Source organism: Ailuropoda melanoleuca, chromosome 2 (assembly GCF_002007445.2).
Source record: "Ailuropoda melanoleuca isolate Jingjing chromosome 2, ASM200744v2, whole genome shotgun sequence".
NCBI lineage: Eukaryota > Metazoa > Chordata > Mammalia > Carnivora > Ursidae > Ailuropoda > Ailuropoda melanoleuca.
In genome coordinates, this window is record NC_048219.1 from 166532724 (window position 1) to 166547937 (window position 15214).

At 42.2% G+C, this 15214-nt stretch overlaps 1 protein-coding gene across 1 annotated transcript in view; it reads left to right on the forward strand.

The window, feature by feature from the left end:
• The window catches only part of KIAA2012 (KIAA2012 ortholog), a 97342-nt gene that overhangs the window by 38806 nt on the left and 43322 nt on the right, over positions 1 to 15214 (forward strand). Inside the window, exons 12-13 of the mRNA XM_034654972.1 lie at positions 4978 to 5046; positions 12812 to 12888. Coding sequence (XP_034510863.1) covers positions 4978 to 5046; positions 12812 to 12888 — 146 coding nt within the window. The remainder of the gene's footprint in view (positions 1 to 4977; positions 5047 to 12811; positions 12889 to 15214) is intronic.

Below are 15214 nucleotides of genomic sequence, written 5' to 3' on the forward strand. Positions count from 1 at the left end.
CACATACACCACAGGGCAGGCTGTGATAGCTGTTCTTGTTCCCGGACTTCATAGAGAAGTAGGGTTCTTTCCCTCACTACAGTGAGGCCAGCAAAGCCCCAGCAGCCCATACCGGAAGGTGTTCAGATAGCCACCAGCAGAGAGCCACTAAGAAACATTAGGGAGCCTCCTTTCCTTTGACAAAAGCCTCTCATGATTCCTATAAGCACAAAGACTCCCCTACCTCACATTTGGCTGAAAATGTGTCATCACCACTTTATGCCTCCCAAAGAAGAAATATGTCAAAAATAATAGTTCTCTCTGAATCTGCTAGCAATTCTTTGATTTTTAAGAAAAAAATCAGTATGAAGTGTTGAAGAATATTTCGTTCCTCTTTATTTTTTGCATATGATGGTACTTACATTTTTTACAAGGTCTGGGAAACTATGAATTCTACCTCCCTTACGTTTGTTCCATTTCAGAGAGCCTTAGAGTCAAGCGGGAATGTAGGCATTGCCTTCATCATCGTTTAAGCAGAAGTGCTTACCAAATAGACTTGCTGAGGACACTAGTAGAAAAAAGGAATAACAGCAGAGCTGTCTGGTTGAAGTGGGCTTGGTCTGTCTCCCCCCAACTTCTCCACAGTCCAACTAATTCTTCCCCTCCTAAGATGACTCCTGGGTAGGGGGCCTACACAGAGCCACTGGAGCTATGAGATCACAGTTTGAAAAGTCTCTCATTTTGTAGGTAAGGACACTGAGGCCCAGAGAAGTATGGTGATTTGCTCAAAGTCACACAGCTTCAATGTGGCAAATCTAAGGCTCAAATCCAGATTTTTCTGACTCAACTTAGGTGAAAGTACTTCCCACTAAATCATACTTGCCTCTAGTCTTGTCCAAGTTTCCAGGCTTCAAGGACTAACTGAATTCCTACCTTCATTGTAACACCTCAGCCCACACTGATGGCTATTTCTTAGGTTCTACTAATTCTTACTCTCTGGGCCTTTCACCAGGTACTCCTTCACTTCCTTTATTTTTTTTTACTTTTTTTTCTTCTTTCCTCTCCAAGATTTGAAATTCCTACAGGTAGATCCCCTTTATCTACTTCTGAATATCCCAGAAAATAGCATGTGCACTTCTGGAACACGGCCCATAAATAAGGATTGAAACTGTGAGTAGCAGAGACTCTAATTGTTCTCCAATATCCATTCCTTCATTATTCCTTTTATTAGTAGCACCTAAGTTTAGTTGAATATATAGCTGCTGGCCAGAAATTATGTTTCCCAGTCTCTCTTTGCAACCAAACATGGCCATGTGACTAAGTTGTGGCTAATGAAATGTGAATAGAGGTAATGTTGCAACTTTCAGGTCATTTTCTTAAAAGGACACTGCTGCCCCTCCTCTCTACCAAAGGAGGTTCTCTTTCCACTTGAACTTGGCTGAGGTGGTGAAATAGCTTCAACCATGTGGAAGAGAGCAATATTCTATGGGATAATGGAGCCATAAGATATAGGAAACATCAGTGCTCAGACAACTTCACAGAGCAATGCCACCCTGGTCTGCCCACCTACCTCTCAACTCTTATTCAAAAGAGAAATAAGTGTTTATCTTTTGGAAACTTTTTGTATAGCAGTTGTCATGTTCCTTAACTGAAATAATGCAAATATAATATCTGTCATCCTAGTTTACACTTTATAAAAATCAAACCAGATTCAGGATGGCTGGGTGGCTCAGCCGATTAAGCATCTGCCTTCAGCTCAGTTCGTGATCCCAGGGTCCTGGGATGGAGCCCCACGGCAGGCTCCCTGCTCAAATAAAATCTTTAAAAAGAAAAAACAGTCAAACCAGATTATACTTGGGGAGCCCGGGTGGCTCAATGGGTTGAGCTTCCGACACTTGGTTTTGGCTCAGGTCATGATCTCAGGGTCACAAGATGGAGCCCCATGTGGCTCTGCACTCAGCGGGGAGTCTTCCTGAAGATTCTCTCCCTCTGCCCCTCCCCACCCACACATGCATGTTCTCTCTCTCTCTCAAATAAATAAATAAATCTTAAAAAAAAAACCAGATTACACTTACAGTACATCTTGTAAAGTATTAAATAAAATTATGATATAAAATATTATTGCACCTAAAAGAGAAGACCCGTTACGTGTGTACTTGACTCCTTCGGTAAAATGTACTGAACACCTACAATACACAAGGGACAGAGAAGGATGTTGATACTGAGAGCGAACACTCTCAGGCACTGTGCCACCTAGGTCATCTCGTTCCATCAGCCCAATAATCCCACGAAGTGAGTATTTTCATTCACATATCATAGGTGAAGAAACTGAAACACAGGAGCCTAACTCCCTTGTGCATGTTGATTTTACCTCATAAGCAGTGAGCTTATTCATTCCCAGGCCCACCTATCCCAGAGCCTGTGCTCTTCTCATCCCACTTCCGAGGCTCAGCACCTGTGGCTACTGCCCTGCAGGGCCTCACAGACCAGGTGAGGACAGACTCACAAGCAATTAACTCCACCACAAGGCAGAATGGAAGGAGTGCTGCATTACAGGCCTAACCAACACGATTCAAGGGTGTTCAAGGAAGAAGCCATTAATTCTAACCTAGGAGACTGGGAAGGATTTTTGCAGAGAAATCCCATTTGCACTGACCTTTGAGAAACTAGTGGATAAACAGAGAAGAGAGAAAGACATGACCAACTGAGGGACCAGCATGCACCAAAACAAAGAGAGACAGAAAAATAGAATATGCGTAGGAAATGATGAGCAGTCCATGTGAATGGACTGTGAGGGGCTTCCCAGGAGGAGATGGGGCTGAAAGTCAGGCCAGGGCCAGACCAGAGAAGGCCTTGTGTTCCAGGAAAAAGCTGAGGTGCTGCTTTCTAGGCAACAAGGAATCACAGATGTTTGAGGAGGGATGTCATGTAACCCAGCGCGTGTGCCAGCATGAAGGAACAGGCAAGAGAAAAGGCTGAGCATTCAGGCGACTGCAGAGCCATCCAGGCAACAGCTGATGAGGGCCTGAACAGAAGGCCACGCACAGACGTAGGAGATGCTGCCTCGCTGTGAGGATGCGACCAGCTCTCTGAATCCCAGCAGCCAGTGACAAGCCTGATAATAGAGTCTCTTTTCAAAACTGGCTACAATTCTCATCTCCAATTTTCGACTCAAATTACTTTTTTCTGTTTCACTTTCAGTGAAGAGGGTTTCTTTGGGGGCTATGTGTGCGTGCGTGTGTGTGTGTGTGTGTGTGTGTATGTGTGATGTCTTATATTTAAGAAAAAGCAACAGTTAAGGCACTGGATCCTGTCACCCGCACAGCAGCAGACACAAGGCCACAGCCTTCCCCTGAGAGGCATTCAGTTTCGGCCACCTCCCTCATTTTAAGTCAAACTCCCACTAACACGCATAAGAAATGAATTCCAGTATCACACACCTCTCAGCGTGTCAGTGTGCAGTGTGCCTGTTTTGTGGCTTCTGTGTCCTTGGGGAAGTGGTGGAGCTTCCTAACAGACAACTGTGATAAATAGTAAGAGTCCTAAGGAAAACCCTGAGAGCAAATTTCTTGGGAGCTGTAAGGCAAAGGGCAAGGCGGTAAGCAGTGATGGCAAGTGTGTGTATAACCCTCCTGTACCCTCTTATCCTGACACACATTGAGGTTTCTCTTTCATGATTGTTTTAGCCTCTTTTTCCTTTCCAACCACCAACCACTCAATTCTTTGAGGGAAAATTAACATTCATTATGCAATTTATCTCTCTCCTTTTAATCCAGAGTGTCTGTCTCCAAGGTCCCTACTCAATAATTAATGTTTGTTCTCATTTCCCATTCTCCAGAGCATCTATTCTTGAACCGTAGGGTCAACAATTAACACTAATTATGGCTTTTCCTCTCTCCGGTGTTGGTTCTTAGAATCCCAAGTTGCCCTGCTCAGCCTCAGTTATGTTGTGCATGCGGCTCTGTGTGCACTCTGAGGTAGAAAAACACCAAGGAACAGGCTCTTCCAAGCCCACCACAGTTTAGCAAATCAATAAAAACAAACATTCTTTTTTGGCAACCTCTCTAGTATATTTAGTATCCATAATGAGACAAGGAAGCATAAATACATCCATACATGTATGTATGGAGGAGAGGGCAGTTAGAAGATCTCAAAACCTTTTCCAGGTTGAATTTTCTATGATTCCCCCTGACTTTTCCCTCCCTATTGCTATCTCCTCAATATCTCACACACCCACCTCACCCCCCCCAACACACACCCCAAATTTCCCATTAAAAAGTGTTCTTCCATCTTAGATCTACTCAGTTGACCTCTTTGCTATCTATTATCACCCTGCTTCATTGTCTTTCTCTGGCCCATCATGTAAATTCTCCTCATTCACTAAAACAGCATTGTTTTAACTAGTTTTTATTTTGACTGACAAGGACAGCCAGGAGAATAATTCTCACCCAAGGTAACTTTAAGAGATTGAAAAAAAAAAAATTGGGGCTGTGCAGAAGCCTGTCTGTCTTCTTGGCAGGAATCAGATGGGCTAGACTCCCTCCTGTCTCCCCTGGTCCAACCCTCATATTTGTGCTACAGCTGCAGGCTGGGGCTCCTCACACTTGTCTGTCATCCCCCCATTGCTGCATGCACTGGGGCCCCACAGCACATCTGCTGTTCAAATCTGGGCATCTCCTCACAGCATGTGTCAGGCATTAACTGTTTCATGCTCTTGCTCTGTCAAATTCTCCTCTCAGAATTTCAGCATCACAGTCCCTACAGGATTTCACCCTTAAACATCTTAAATAAAAGTATTATTTTCCTCAGTGCTTTTAAAATCCCAGATAAATCTTCTCTCCATGATAGCATCAACAGATTTTTTTTTTAAACCATTCAATTTACTATGAGGCTTCAGCATCAAAGCCTCCACTTGGTTTTCCCTTGTCTTGAGGTAAGAAAAATAGCTTTTTTCAAGACTTTTTCACACTCACAGGTAAAACCCTTATTGTTTTTCAGCCTATGAATCTGTCAATTCAAATACCAGCCATGAAAAGGAGCGGTCTAGTATTCAACATCCCCTAAAAGGTAAGCTTTTCCTCTAAAAAAGTCACCTCTACTTCTCCTTTATATCATGATTTGCATGCACATTATTTCATACAGGGACCTCCAGAAACACAAAATCTCTCCCCAAATAGAGCACTAAGGAGGAAAGAGGATTCACTTCTTGGAGAGCCTGAGAGATGTGGTATCGTCGTGAGTTACTCACGGACAGCCCTGTGTGCTGTGCTCTGAGTGTAAATACCCCAGGAGAAGAGAAGCTGGACCAAGTGCTTGTGCTTCACTAGCCCAGGAAGGAAAATCTGCAGGGATGTCCTGTGGCTTCTGCAGGTCATATGCTGCACAGTTTTCAGCATAATGAGGTGGACACAGTTCCTAGTGCCCAGCTCCGCCTGCACAACCACAAATGAGGAAACTCTCTGGAAAAGCCTCGCAGGCATGTATTCTAAACGGAGGACTAAGGCCAGTTCTACATCTTCCACTCTTCCTTTCATACTTCATTCCCCCGTGTAGAAAGAAGCAAAAACTAGGAGCGTAGGTTGACTTTGCAGCTCATCCCCTACTTACCCACCACTGCTGCTTCTGCCTCAGGCCCGGGGGAAAGGACGATTATGTAGAGACGTTCTCTCTCTCCTAAAAATAATCTTTGATTAATAGAGAAATGTGTGTGGTCTTCCTCACTGCTTGTTTTGGGGCAGGCAGCAATGAATCCTGAATGAGGGACCCGCTATCGTGACAGGAAGCAATGCCCCAGATGGAGTGCTGGAGCCAGAGCTCAGGGGAGGGAATTGTTTTTGCCAGAGACTACAAAACCAGAAGGAGAAAAGGCACAATCATACGCTTGCCAATCTCAAAATCTGTAAGCAGAGAAGTACTTGAGAGCCTGGCATTCTGCATCACCCCTCCTGCCATTCTCCTTGGATGGACATCCTGACCATGGTGGGAAGTTTCAGTGTCCGTTCTGTTGATTCTCATTTGTTGGTTGGAACTGGGCCAGAGCAGCTCTTAATAGGAGCCTGCTAGTGAGGGATGATAACGATGACGGAGATGATAGCTACCACTGTTATCTGTCTTTGATATGCCAAACATCGTACTGAGTGCTTTACATTCATTATTTCACTTCATCCTCACAGCAATGATATGTGATAAATTCTATCATTATCCTCATTTTTCATCTAATACAATGTGGCTCAGAGAGGTTAAGTGACTTGCCCAAGGCTACACAGCTAAATGGAGAAGTTGTGATTTGAACCCCAGAGCTCTTCATTTTTACCACAATACATAGTTAGCAATGAGGTCAATCTAAACAGGCACGGTGTCATCTGACAAAACGGAGACTTTAGGAAGTTCCTGACTTTATGACCTACACAAATAAATGGCTTCTGTTGCATACCCTTTTCTCCCTCCAATTCCCCTTACTTGGCATCAGAAACCCTTTCTGGGTAACACTGAAAATGATTTGTAACTTTTAGAGACATGGGGAGAAGGAAAGGAGCTGAAAAAAAGTAGGAACAGTTTGGGAGAAGCCAAACTCTTGAGACAGATTTTCTAGGAAGATAGGTCATTTATAGGGTAGCTCTCCAGACCAAAAACATTCTTCCTAATATGGCCAAAAATGTTGTAATTTCACTCCATTCTAAAACCTTATTAATAGATCCACTTTGAATTCAAAAGTATTCTCTTAAAAGGTTGATACTTCTGACAAGCTAATAGTCATTCACACTTTAGTAAAAAAAAAAAAAAAAAAAAATTACATGACCAGATGGCTGTCCTCTTGCAACCTAGCTGAGAACAGCTGCTCTGAGGGACTAAACATTCTGACAGGGGTAGAAAGAGAGGTGGGTAATTTCAGGGTAAAGAGAATTGCAAGAATTGAAACACACCTGACTGGTGGATTGCCCTGGAGGGCCTGGATGAACAGAAGGACTTTAGCTACATGGAGAAGGAAGAAAAAGAAGAAAAGTACAGAAAGGGAAATGGTAGAGTACCAAAGACAAACTTTTAGAATTGCCCAAAGGCAAGCTGAAAAGGAAAAGGAAAGAAACTTTTTTTCCTTCTTATCTGTACTCCTAGTAACTGAAGACCTTAGGCAAATGCAAATCTCTTTCTTATTTCCAAGCTTTTGAACGTACTGTTGCCTCTGCCCGGAGTACAATTCCTCATCTCCTCCTAATCCCTGCCATTTTTAAAAATTGTGGTAAAATATATATAACATAAAATTTGCAACTTAACTATTTTTAAGTGTACCATCAATACTGTTAAGTAGATTCACATTGTTGTGCAACCAATCTCCTGAACTCTTTTCTTGCAAAACTGAAATGCTATACCTATTAAATAACAATTCACCATTCCAATGGGACTGCCCATATAAGCTTAGGGCACCTCTTTTAAGCTTAGATGTAGGAAACATATTTGTTCCTTTTATTTGCTCAATGACCTTAACAAAAAATTCTTACATCTCATTGTGCTTAACTTTCCTATTTGTTTTTAAGAAAATGGATTTAACACTAAACTGAAAATACTTGATACTCCCTGGTATTGAGTTCAAAGAGCAATTTAAGACATCTATTAGTTGGAATCACCTATAGATCTTTCACAACTTTTTGTTTTCTTTTTGGTCATTTGGTTTTAATGAATATTTTCAGGGAAAAAATGATAGGATTCCAAAGAATTATATAAATGGTAGACTTTGGGTATTTGTGGACTTGAAGGTCAGTTTCACCTATTTGCAAATGACTTAAAAATCAGGGATACATACCATATGTCATCTTACAGAGGCATGAAGTCAAATCAAAGACATTATGAGGCTGGAAAACAGAAGATTATCACTAAGCTAGTGAGTGCACATAGCCCTCCTCTGAGCACCCACATCTCACTGTTGTGATCTATATTTATTATAACACACGCAATTACTCTTGTGAAGTTATTTTTCAAAAAGAAGAACACTGATTCTTTCTATATAATATTGTTTAATGGACCTAAATAGAAGGCCAGCTACTGGGACTGGTGATAAAAGTAAGAGAAAGTGATGTGGTCTAACATTTTGAAAATTCTCTGCCAAAAAAATAAATAAATAAATCACCCTAACCCTTTATAGACTCATTAGGAGCTTGAAGAACTCCCCCTCTTTTTATTGGGGATATGATATACACTAGGGGTATTCACAAATCTAAGGATTCTTGAAATTCTCAGAATGTGTCCCTTTTAAGTAGCTAGAATCTGCTTTTCACTTAGTTATAATATGAACAAGGGATCAGGGCCTTGTTCCAGGAGTGAAGTCGTGCTTAGCACAATCCATTTTAAGGCTGGTACAGATTTTAAGATGTGTATGCGTGTATGAGTGTGTGAGTGTATTATCAGTTATTTCTCAGCCTATAATAAAGTTTAGAATATTATTTTCTTCTGTCAGAATGATCAAAAATTATAACTTGCATTAACTAGTAATCCATAAATAATCTTTTCTGTTTCATCACCCCTCTGACATTTGTGCCATAAAGAAGCATGAGGTTTTTCTTTAGGATTTTTTTTTCCTCCTAGCTTCTCCCTTGCTTCTTTCACACATCTTCCTGTGGCCTATGGATTTTCATTTACTGTTGTCTTAATTCTCCACAATTCCTTATTTGAAAAATAATGAAGACACAAGCATTGGAACATGCCCAGTAGAAAGAATTAATGAGTCTGTTTTACAAACCACATAGGATTGCTTATTCATTTACTCATTCAACAAACACTAACTGAGCATCTACTAATGCCATATACTGTGGTAGGCACATGAATACAATGGAAAGACAAAGTCCATGCCTTAGTGTTGTCCACAGTAATGGAGTATGGTGACAGCTATGAATGAGTGCAGACTAACTCAGCCTAGAGCTTGAGAAGGCTTTTGGAATGAGAGAACACTTAAGCTGACTTTCTAAGGATATATGTAGGAACTAGCCAAGTGGAGAAGAGGAAAGGATGCTCCAGGGAAAGTGACCACATTAAGGTTTGAGAACACGGTGACATAGGAGAAATTTAAGTGGCTTCTAATGACTGGCAACCAGGCACAGGCAGAGAAGGGAGTGGGGAGAAATGCAGTTAGCAAGTGGGGTGGTCAGGAGCCAGATCATGAAAAACCATTGTAGCAACTAAGAAATGTATCCCAAAGATTAGGAGGTCCTATTGATGCAGGAATGGATGTAACCAGATTTTTATTTTAGAGAAATGACTCTTCCACCTATGTGAAAAATGCATTGAAGGGGGTAAGCCTGAAGGCTAGGAGACAGATGTCTATACTTATTTGAGAGTGAGTGACCAAGAACAGTATCTTCTGTAGAATTAAGATCACCACATGAATTGAATCAGTTGGCTGCTTTGTAGCTCCACCTTCAGCCTTTCTTATTAATTCCTTTCTTCCTCACAGTCTTCCACCACAGGTATCCTTATTAATCCTATGATGTATCTTTGACTGGAGGGTTTCTCATTTGGTTGATATTTTGTTGCCACACAACTTGAATTTAAATTCCATCATCTAGCTTGCCTTCCAATTTGGGTTTGGTGAACTGCCATGTACCTTTGGACCTCTCCATAAAAAATAATTTATGAACTTTTAAGAGAAGTTGGTGTTCCCAAAGCCAAGGCCAAACCCTTGAGACTGAGCTAGACTTGGTCTAAGAAGACATAAGTAAGTAAAAGAACTGTTATTCTAACTTGGAAGAAAAATATTGCCTTTGTATTTAGTAGGTATTTCCATATTTAAATTCAGACCAACTTCTATCTTCTACAGGAGTCTATTTGGCTCCTCTAATAGAGCTCCCTGGGGTATATCTTTAGCTTGGAGATTTTCTCAGGTCTTGAGTAACTGTTTAATATGCCCATCTCACCCTCCTCTTCATCCAAGATTTAAAGTAAAAATGTGTAGCATAAACAAGGTCTTATATCTTATCCCAAGAATTTGATAATGACAATACCAAAAGGCCATCTTGGGTCTTGGTTTCCTGCATTAAACAAACAGATCAAAATTTATTATAACACGTCAAACACTCCCTAGGTCATAGGCATCTTGAGTCATATCATATAAAATAAAGTATTTTTAGATATCATTCTTAAGAAAAGGTCAGCAGGGCTATGTAAAGGGACCAGAATTATCTTCCTTTTATGGTTTAGTTTATACTGGGAAGATTTTTTTAAATTAATCTGGAATTTGCCTTTGCATTTTCCATTTTTGACCACAAATACAAAACCATGAAGGTACAAAGGCTGACTTTTAGGACTCCTCCCATTGGCTTCTGCTAGGGTCAGTAGGTCCATTTGCAAAACTGTGAGAAGGCAAGAGTGCTTTCTGAGATCTGTTTGGCAGTGGATATGGCCCCTCTCCAATGAGGACCCACTGCAAATTATGAGGGAAGTGTCATGAGTGCATAATAGGGATTAAAGAGTAGTCATGTCTCAGAAATGACATACATGGGAAAAGGCCTTAAACATATTTAAAGAGGCTCCTGCTAGCACCTCCAAAAGCTACTGCCCTGGTAACCACAGAATGTTTGGTCACTTTGGAGCCTATGGGTTTGATGTTCTTTCCCAAGCCCTGACATACAACCATAAAAGAGCCAGGTGGCCCAGCCTGCCTGATAAGATGACTTTTTGGTTTGGTCTCTATTCTTATATCAGATGAGGCCCACTAGAGCATCCCATACCAAGGGAAATAAGTATTCTGAAACAATTATTTTTATCAAAATAATGAACATTGTCAACATAGTTTTAAATAGAAGGAAATTTTAAAGCACCCTATTCCATGCTAGAATCAGATGCTCTTTCCTGCTTTTGAGTGTTTTGTGAAGGATCCCATGATTTGAAGAAGGCGGAAGAGTTTGGGATGAGACCCCATCTCGTAAGGGTCATCTCTGAAACAGCTTGATTATCTAGTGGGAATGCTATCTCCTTGCTAAAAGCCTGTGGTTAGATTAATGCTAGCATTTGCAAATCTGCTCTGGCCTGATGGTGGGCAGCCAGAGAAAGAATGTGTTTTCTGTTTATCTCTTTAGTGGCAGAAATGTTCATCACAGAAAGACTCTAAGCTTCCAGTTTCAAGCAGGCCTGGAAGTTGCACAGTCTGTAGCCTGTGAATGTACACACTAGCTCAGAATGATGAGAAAGAGCCAGGCCTGTGTTCACAGCCAGTTGCCTGCGCTGGGTGATGGGTTAGTCAGTTTCTTCAGCTTGATAACAAGGGTAGATCCTGCCACATTGTTCGGAGAGGAAGCCTTACCACCCCCATTGCTTTATCTCCCAGGAATGTAGTTTGAGTTGTGTCTCCTCCTTGACAGCATGGACCTCAGTAAATTACCAAGGTCTTGACCCAAGGGATGGAGAAGTCCTGAGCAATTTTTTTAGACTCCTATCTAAAACTGTGTTTACATTTCTTGAACTCTGGCTGACTGATTCATTCTCCTGGTGTTGCAAGAACTTTCTTTATGCATTAGAATTTATAAGTTTCATTTCTAAGAGACCCAAAGTTCCTTCCAAGCCACAGTGAAGTGAACCTCATCTCAACAAAATTCTGCTGGGCTAGATTTGTCCAGAGGATGGATCATGGCCAAGCAGCTGTGATGTGGCAAGCTCAAGTGAGACTAATGGAGGGAGTGCGATGTAGAGGGAGAAGTATTAGCTACTAAGATTTGGGTTCAGGTTCTGGTCTCACACTATTTCAAGGAAGCCTTAAGCCAAACTTATGAAACCTCTCTGGGCCTCAGTTTCCCCAGATGTTTTAAAAAAGAAATGTTTTGAATCTGTCCTAAAGCCATTTTCAAACAAGAAGAACAGGACAGCTGAGAAACAACAGAAAAGGAAAGGTCAGCCCACAAGGAATGAGTAGAAGCTTCGGGTCAAAGAGACAAAGATGCCACGGGCTCTTAAAAGTAGCAAGCATAGAAGGTTGGATACTCAACCCACACTAGAGACTGACTAAAACCCTTGTCAGTGGAGCCATGTGCTTAGCTAAATCTGTTCCTCAAATAAACATTCCTTCATAAACATTAAATTCACTTTCTTGGGGATAAAAAGAAAAACAAAATAAATCCTATCCTTTTGCAGCACGGGGTTTGAGTCTTGGGCTCAAAATCGTTCCTGAAAACCTCACTAGTTGTACCACCTCAGGTCGGTTAGTTTACCTTTCAAGCCTCAGCTTCCACACCTGTGGAGAGCAGTGATCCTGCGACCATGGAGGAAAATCATGCAGATTAACACCACATCAGTGTCTGCGTGGCAGCTGCTTTGTGGCAAGCTCTTGGTTTCCCTTAGTCTCCTCTCGCCAACCTACCTCGGCCTTTGCCTTTGTTTGCCTTATATTTCCACTTCTCCTATTGCTCTTCCACATTGTAAGGGAAAAGGGAAATCTCTGATCTCTCTATCTGGAAGGTTGCAGAAGCATGTTCTTACTTCTGTGAAGTATGATCATACAAAATTTATATTCAACAGTATCAGCAGATTTTTCTCCATCAATATTTCCTTTTTAATTTCAGCTTTATCTGAATTTTAGTAGCACAAAGAATTTACTTTTGTTCTTTGAAAGAGCAACCAAAATAAGAAAAATAGAAATCTGAGTGTAAGTTCTCAACAATATATTTAAAATGCTATGTAGATGGTGCTTCTAGAGGGTACAGGTGTTGTTTGGTGAGTAAATACGAAAGCCATAGGTGTGTGTGTGTTTATAATCTTATACACATGAACTAGATGTGTATGTATATAGTATATATAAAAATTAATGAGACCTAGATCTGATAACTTTTATCCTTTTCTCTGATTTTCACCATAGCAAACACTGAATCCAGAACCTATCTTCTCATGAATCTTAATGAAACCTCACCTTTGACCCAAAAGCCAGAGAAGCAGGTACAGTATTGACTCTGAATGAGCATGAGACTGGGAGGCAGGACTTTTGGGTTCTTGTCCTGGCTTGCTGTGTGACCCTGGGTGAGATTCTTCACCTCTCTGGGCCTCATCTGCCTCATTAATAAAATGAGACAAGTGGATTATAAAATCACACAGGTTCCTTGGAATGTCTTAACTCAACCTGGACTATTCTGTGTGTGGCTCTTATGTGCCTGAATGAGTTGAAGTGGCCTTTCTCTGACTTCTGCAAAGTCAAAAAGGCAACAAGGAAACACAGAAAGGTATCATCCATCAAGGCAGTTAAGCACTAAGACTTTGTGCTAAAGGGCCCATTTTTTTCCATCCATTTCTCATCCCTAATGGGGAGAAAAAAAGCAGCAATCAAAAAAAAATGTAAGGATACTGTGAAGAAAGGAGAAAAATGCTTCCTTTGGATGGGTCAGAAATATCTATTAGTATTTCAAGGATGTACATTCACAAATATTTGTAAGTTTGTTCCTTCATTTGAAGCTTTGAGGCTGGGACTGTCTTCAAACTCATTCTAGAGAGACAACTGGGGGGGGGGGGAATTCCTAGAACTGTGCCCAGGGTCTCAGAGAACCAGAGGCAGAAGCAGCACAGCTCCAGGGCACTCTCAGGTCTCTCCCTGCTGTGCTACAGCCTGGGCAGGGAGAGGGGGGCATGATCTCTATTTCTCCCTTATCTCCGACTTCCTGCCACAGCCTGGCTTTCTCCTCTTCCCTCACATTCATTAAAAAACAATAATAATAAAAATAGTTTTGTTTTCATGTGTGTGCCTAGCTGGGTTCTGAAGAAGGACCTGAACTCTCACTGTTAGAAACCCAGGCTTGGGTCAGGCCTCCACTGAGGTAAAACACAGCTGAGCTGACCCTTCCCGCTTCTGAGGAACCACTGAACCAACGTTTGCATTTTCTTTTCTTTTCTTTTCTCTTTCTTTTCTTTCTTTCTTTCCTTTTCTTTCTTTCTTTCACATGCCTGCTTTGAAGACAGCCTTTATAAGGGATCTAGAAGGTTTTCTTTTTTAAGAGAGTCTGTGACTAAGGAAAATATAACTATGCTATATTTTGATAAGTTCACAATTCCAAAGGCCTTGAGGATGCCTCACATACCCTAAACACACTCTAAATTCACACAGCTCCCGCGGCTGTATTTCAGGAGACCTAGTATCACCTGCAATAAAAGAGTGGCTCAGTCACGTCAGATTAAGCCCTAGACTGAATTATTCACCTTGCAGTCAGAAAGAGGAACACCAGACCGAGGGTCTTAAACTCTAATCCTGGGTTTCCCCTGTGAAGCTGCAGCCAACTAGTTAACTCTGAGAACTCCATGTGCCTCCGTCGTGAAAGGAGGGCCGTTGCTCCCCACAGAACCGGTGGGTTTGTTCAAGTCACAGAACTCTTACTCCCTTTAGAAGTAGCCCCTCAAAGGAAAGCCATTTGAAGAAACGGCTAGGGAGCCCCACCAGGCCCTAAACACAGAGAAAATGGGGGTGGGGCTGAGGAAGGGGAGATGGCTCCCATGCGGCCCCCACCCCTTACTTCTTGAGGCCAATGGCCCTTTATTAGATTAATCACTGACTTCAATTTTAACTACTTCGTCAACCTACTCCATGTAAATGACTAATTTCATGTTTACTATAAAGCATCTGGAAAGGATTTAGAAACAAATTTCTGCCCAGCAGATTTCAGTTACGTACCTTGATGGGCCGTGGCAAATCCCGCGGATTCCTTGCAGGGTTGCCTTCCCACTCTGAAGCAGGCTAGGATAGCACACAAAATTTATCTTTATCAGCATCAGCACTTTCTACTTTTTTTTCCTTTCCATTAATTCCTCATTAACCCACCCTCTCCCTCCCCTCACGGAGGTGTCTGACCATATTAGGAGTTCGGTCACATAAACAACTTTTACTTTTTATCATTGCGCTAGCTGCGAGGAAAGACAAAAAACAAAACACACACACACCCCAAAGGTGGAATATTTGGGCGTCACCGTGCTTTCACGAGAAGTCACAGACCTGGACTTGGAAAACATTTCTGACGGGGGGCGAGAGAGAAAGCCAGACATGACCGGGCCCGTAGATCGGGCCCCCGGGAGCCGGAGACTGCCTCCGGGTGCCTCCTAGCGGCTGGATTTGAAACGGCGGCGGCGCGTCTTCTCGCCGGCGGCCGGCGCCGCGAAAGAGAGCGGGAAGGAACCAGCTCCAGCCTCTCCCCCCCAACCCCAATTCCGGGTACCAAACCCGGCGACTGGCTCCTGAGGCGCCCCCTCTACACCAGGCCGAGGATCAGGGCCTCGGGGCAAATCC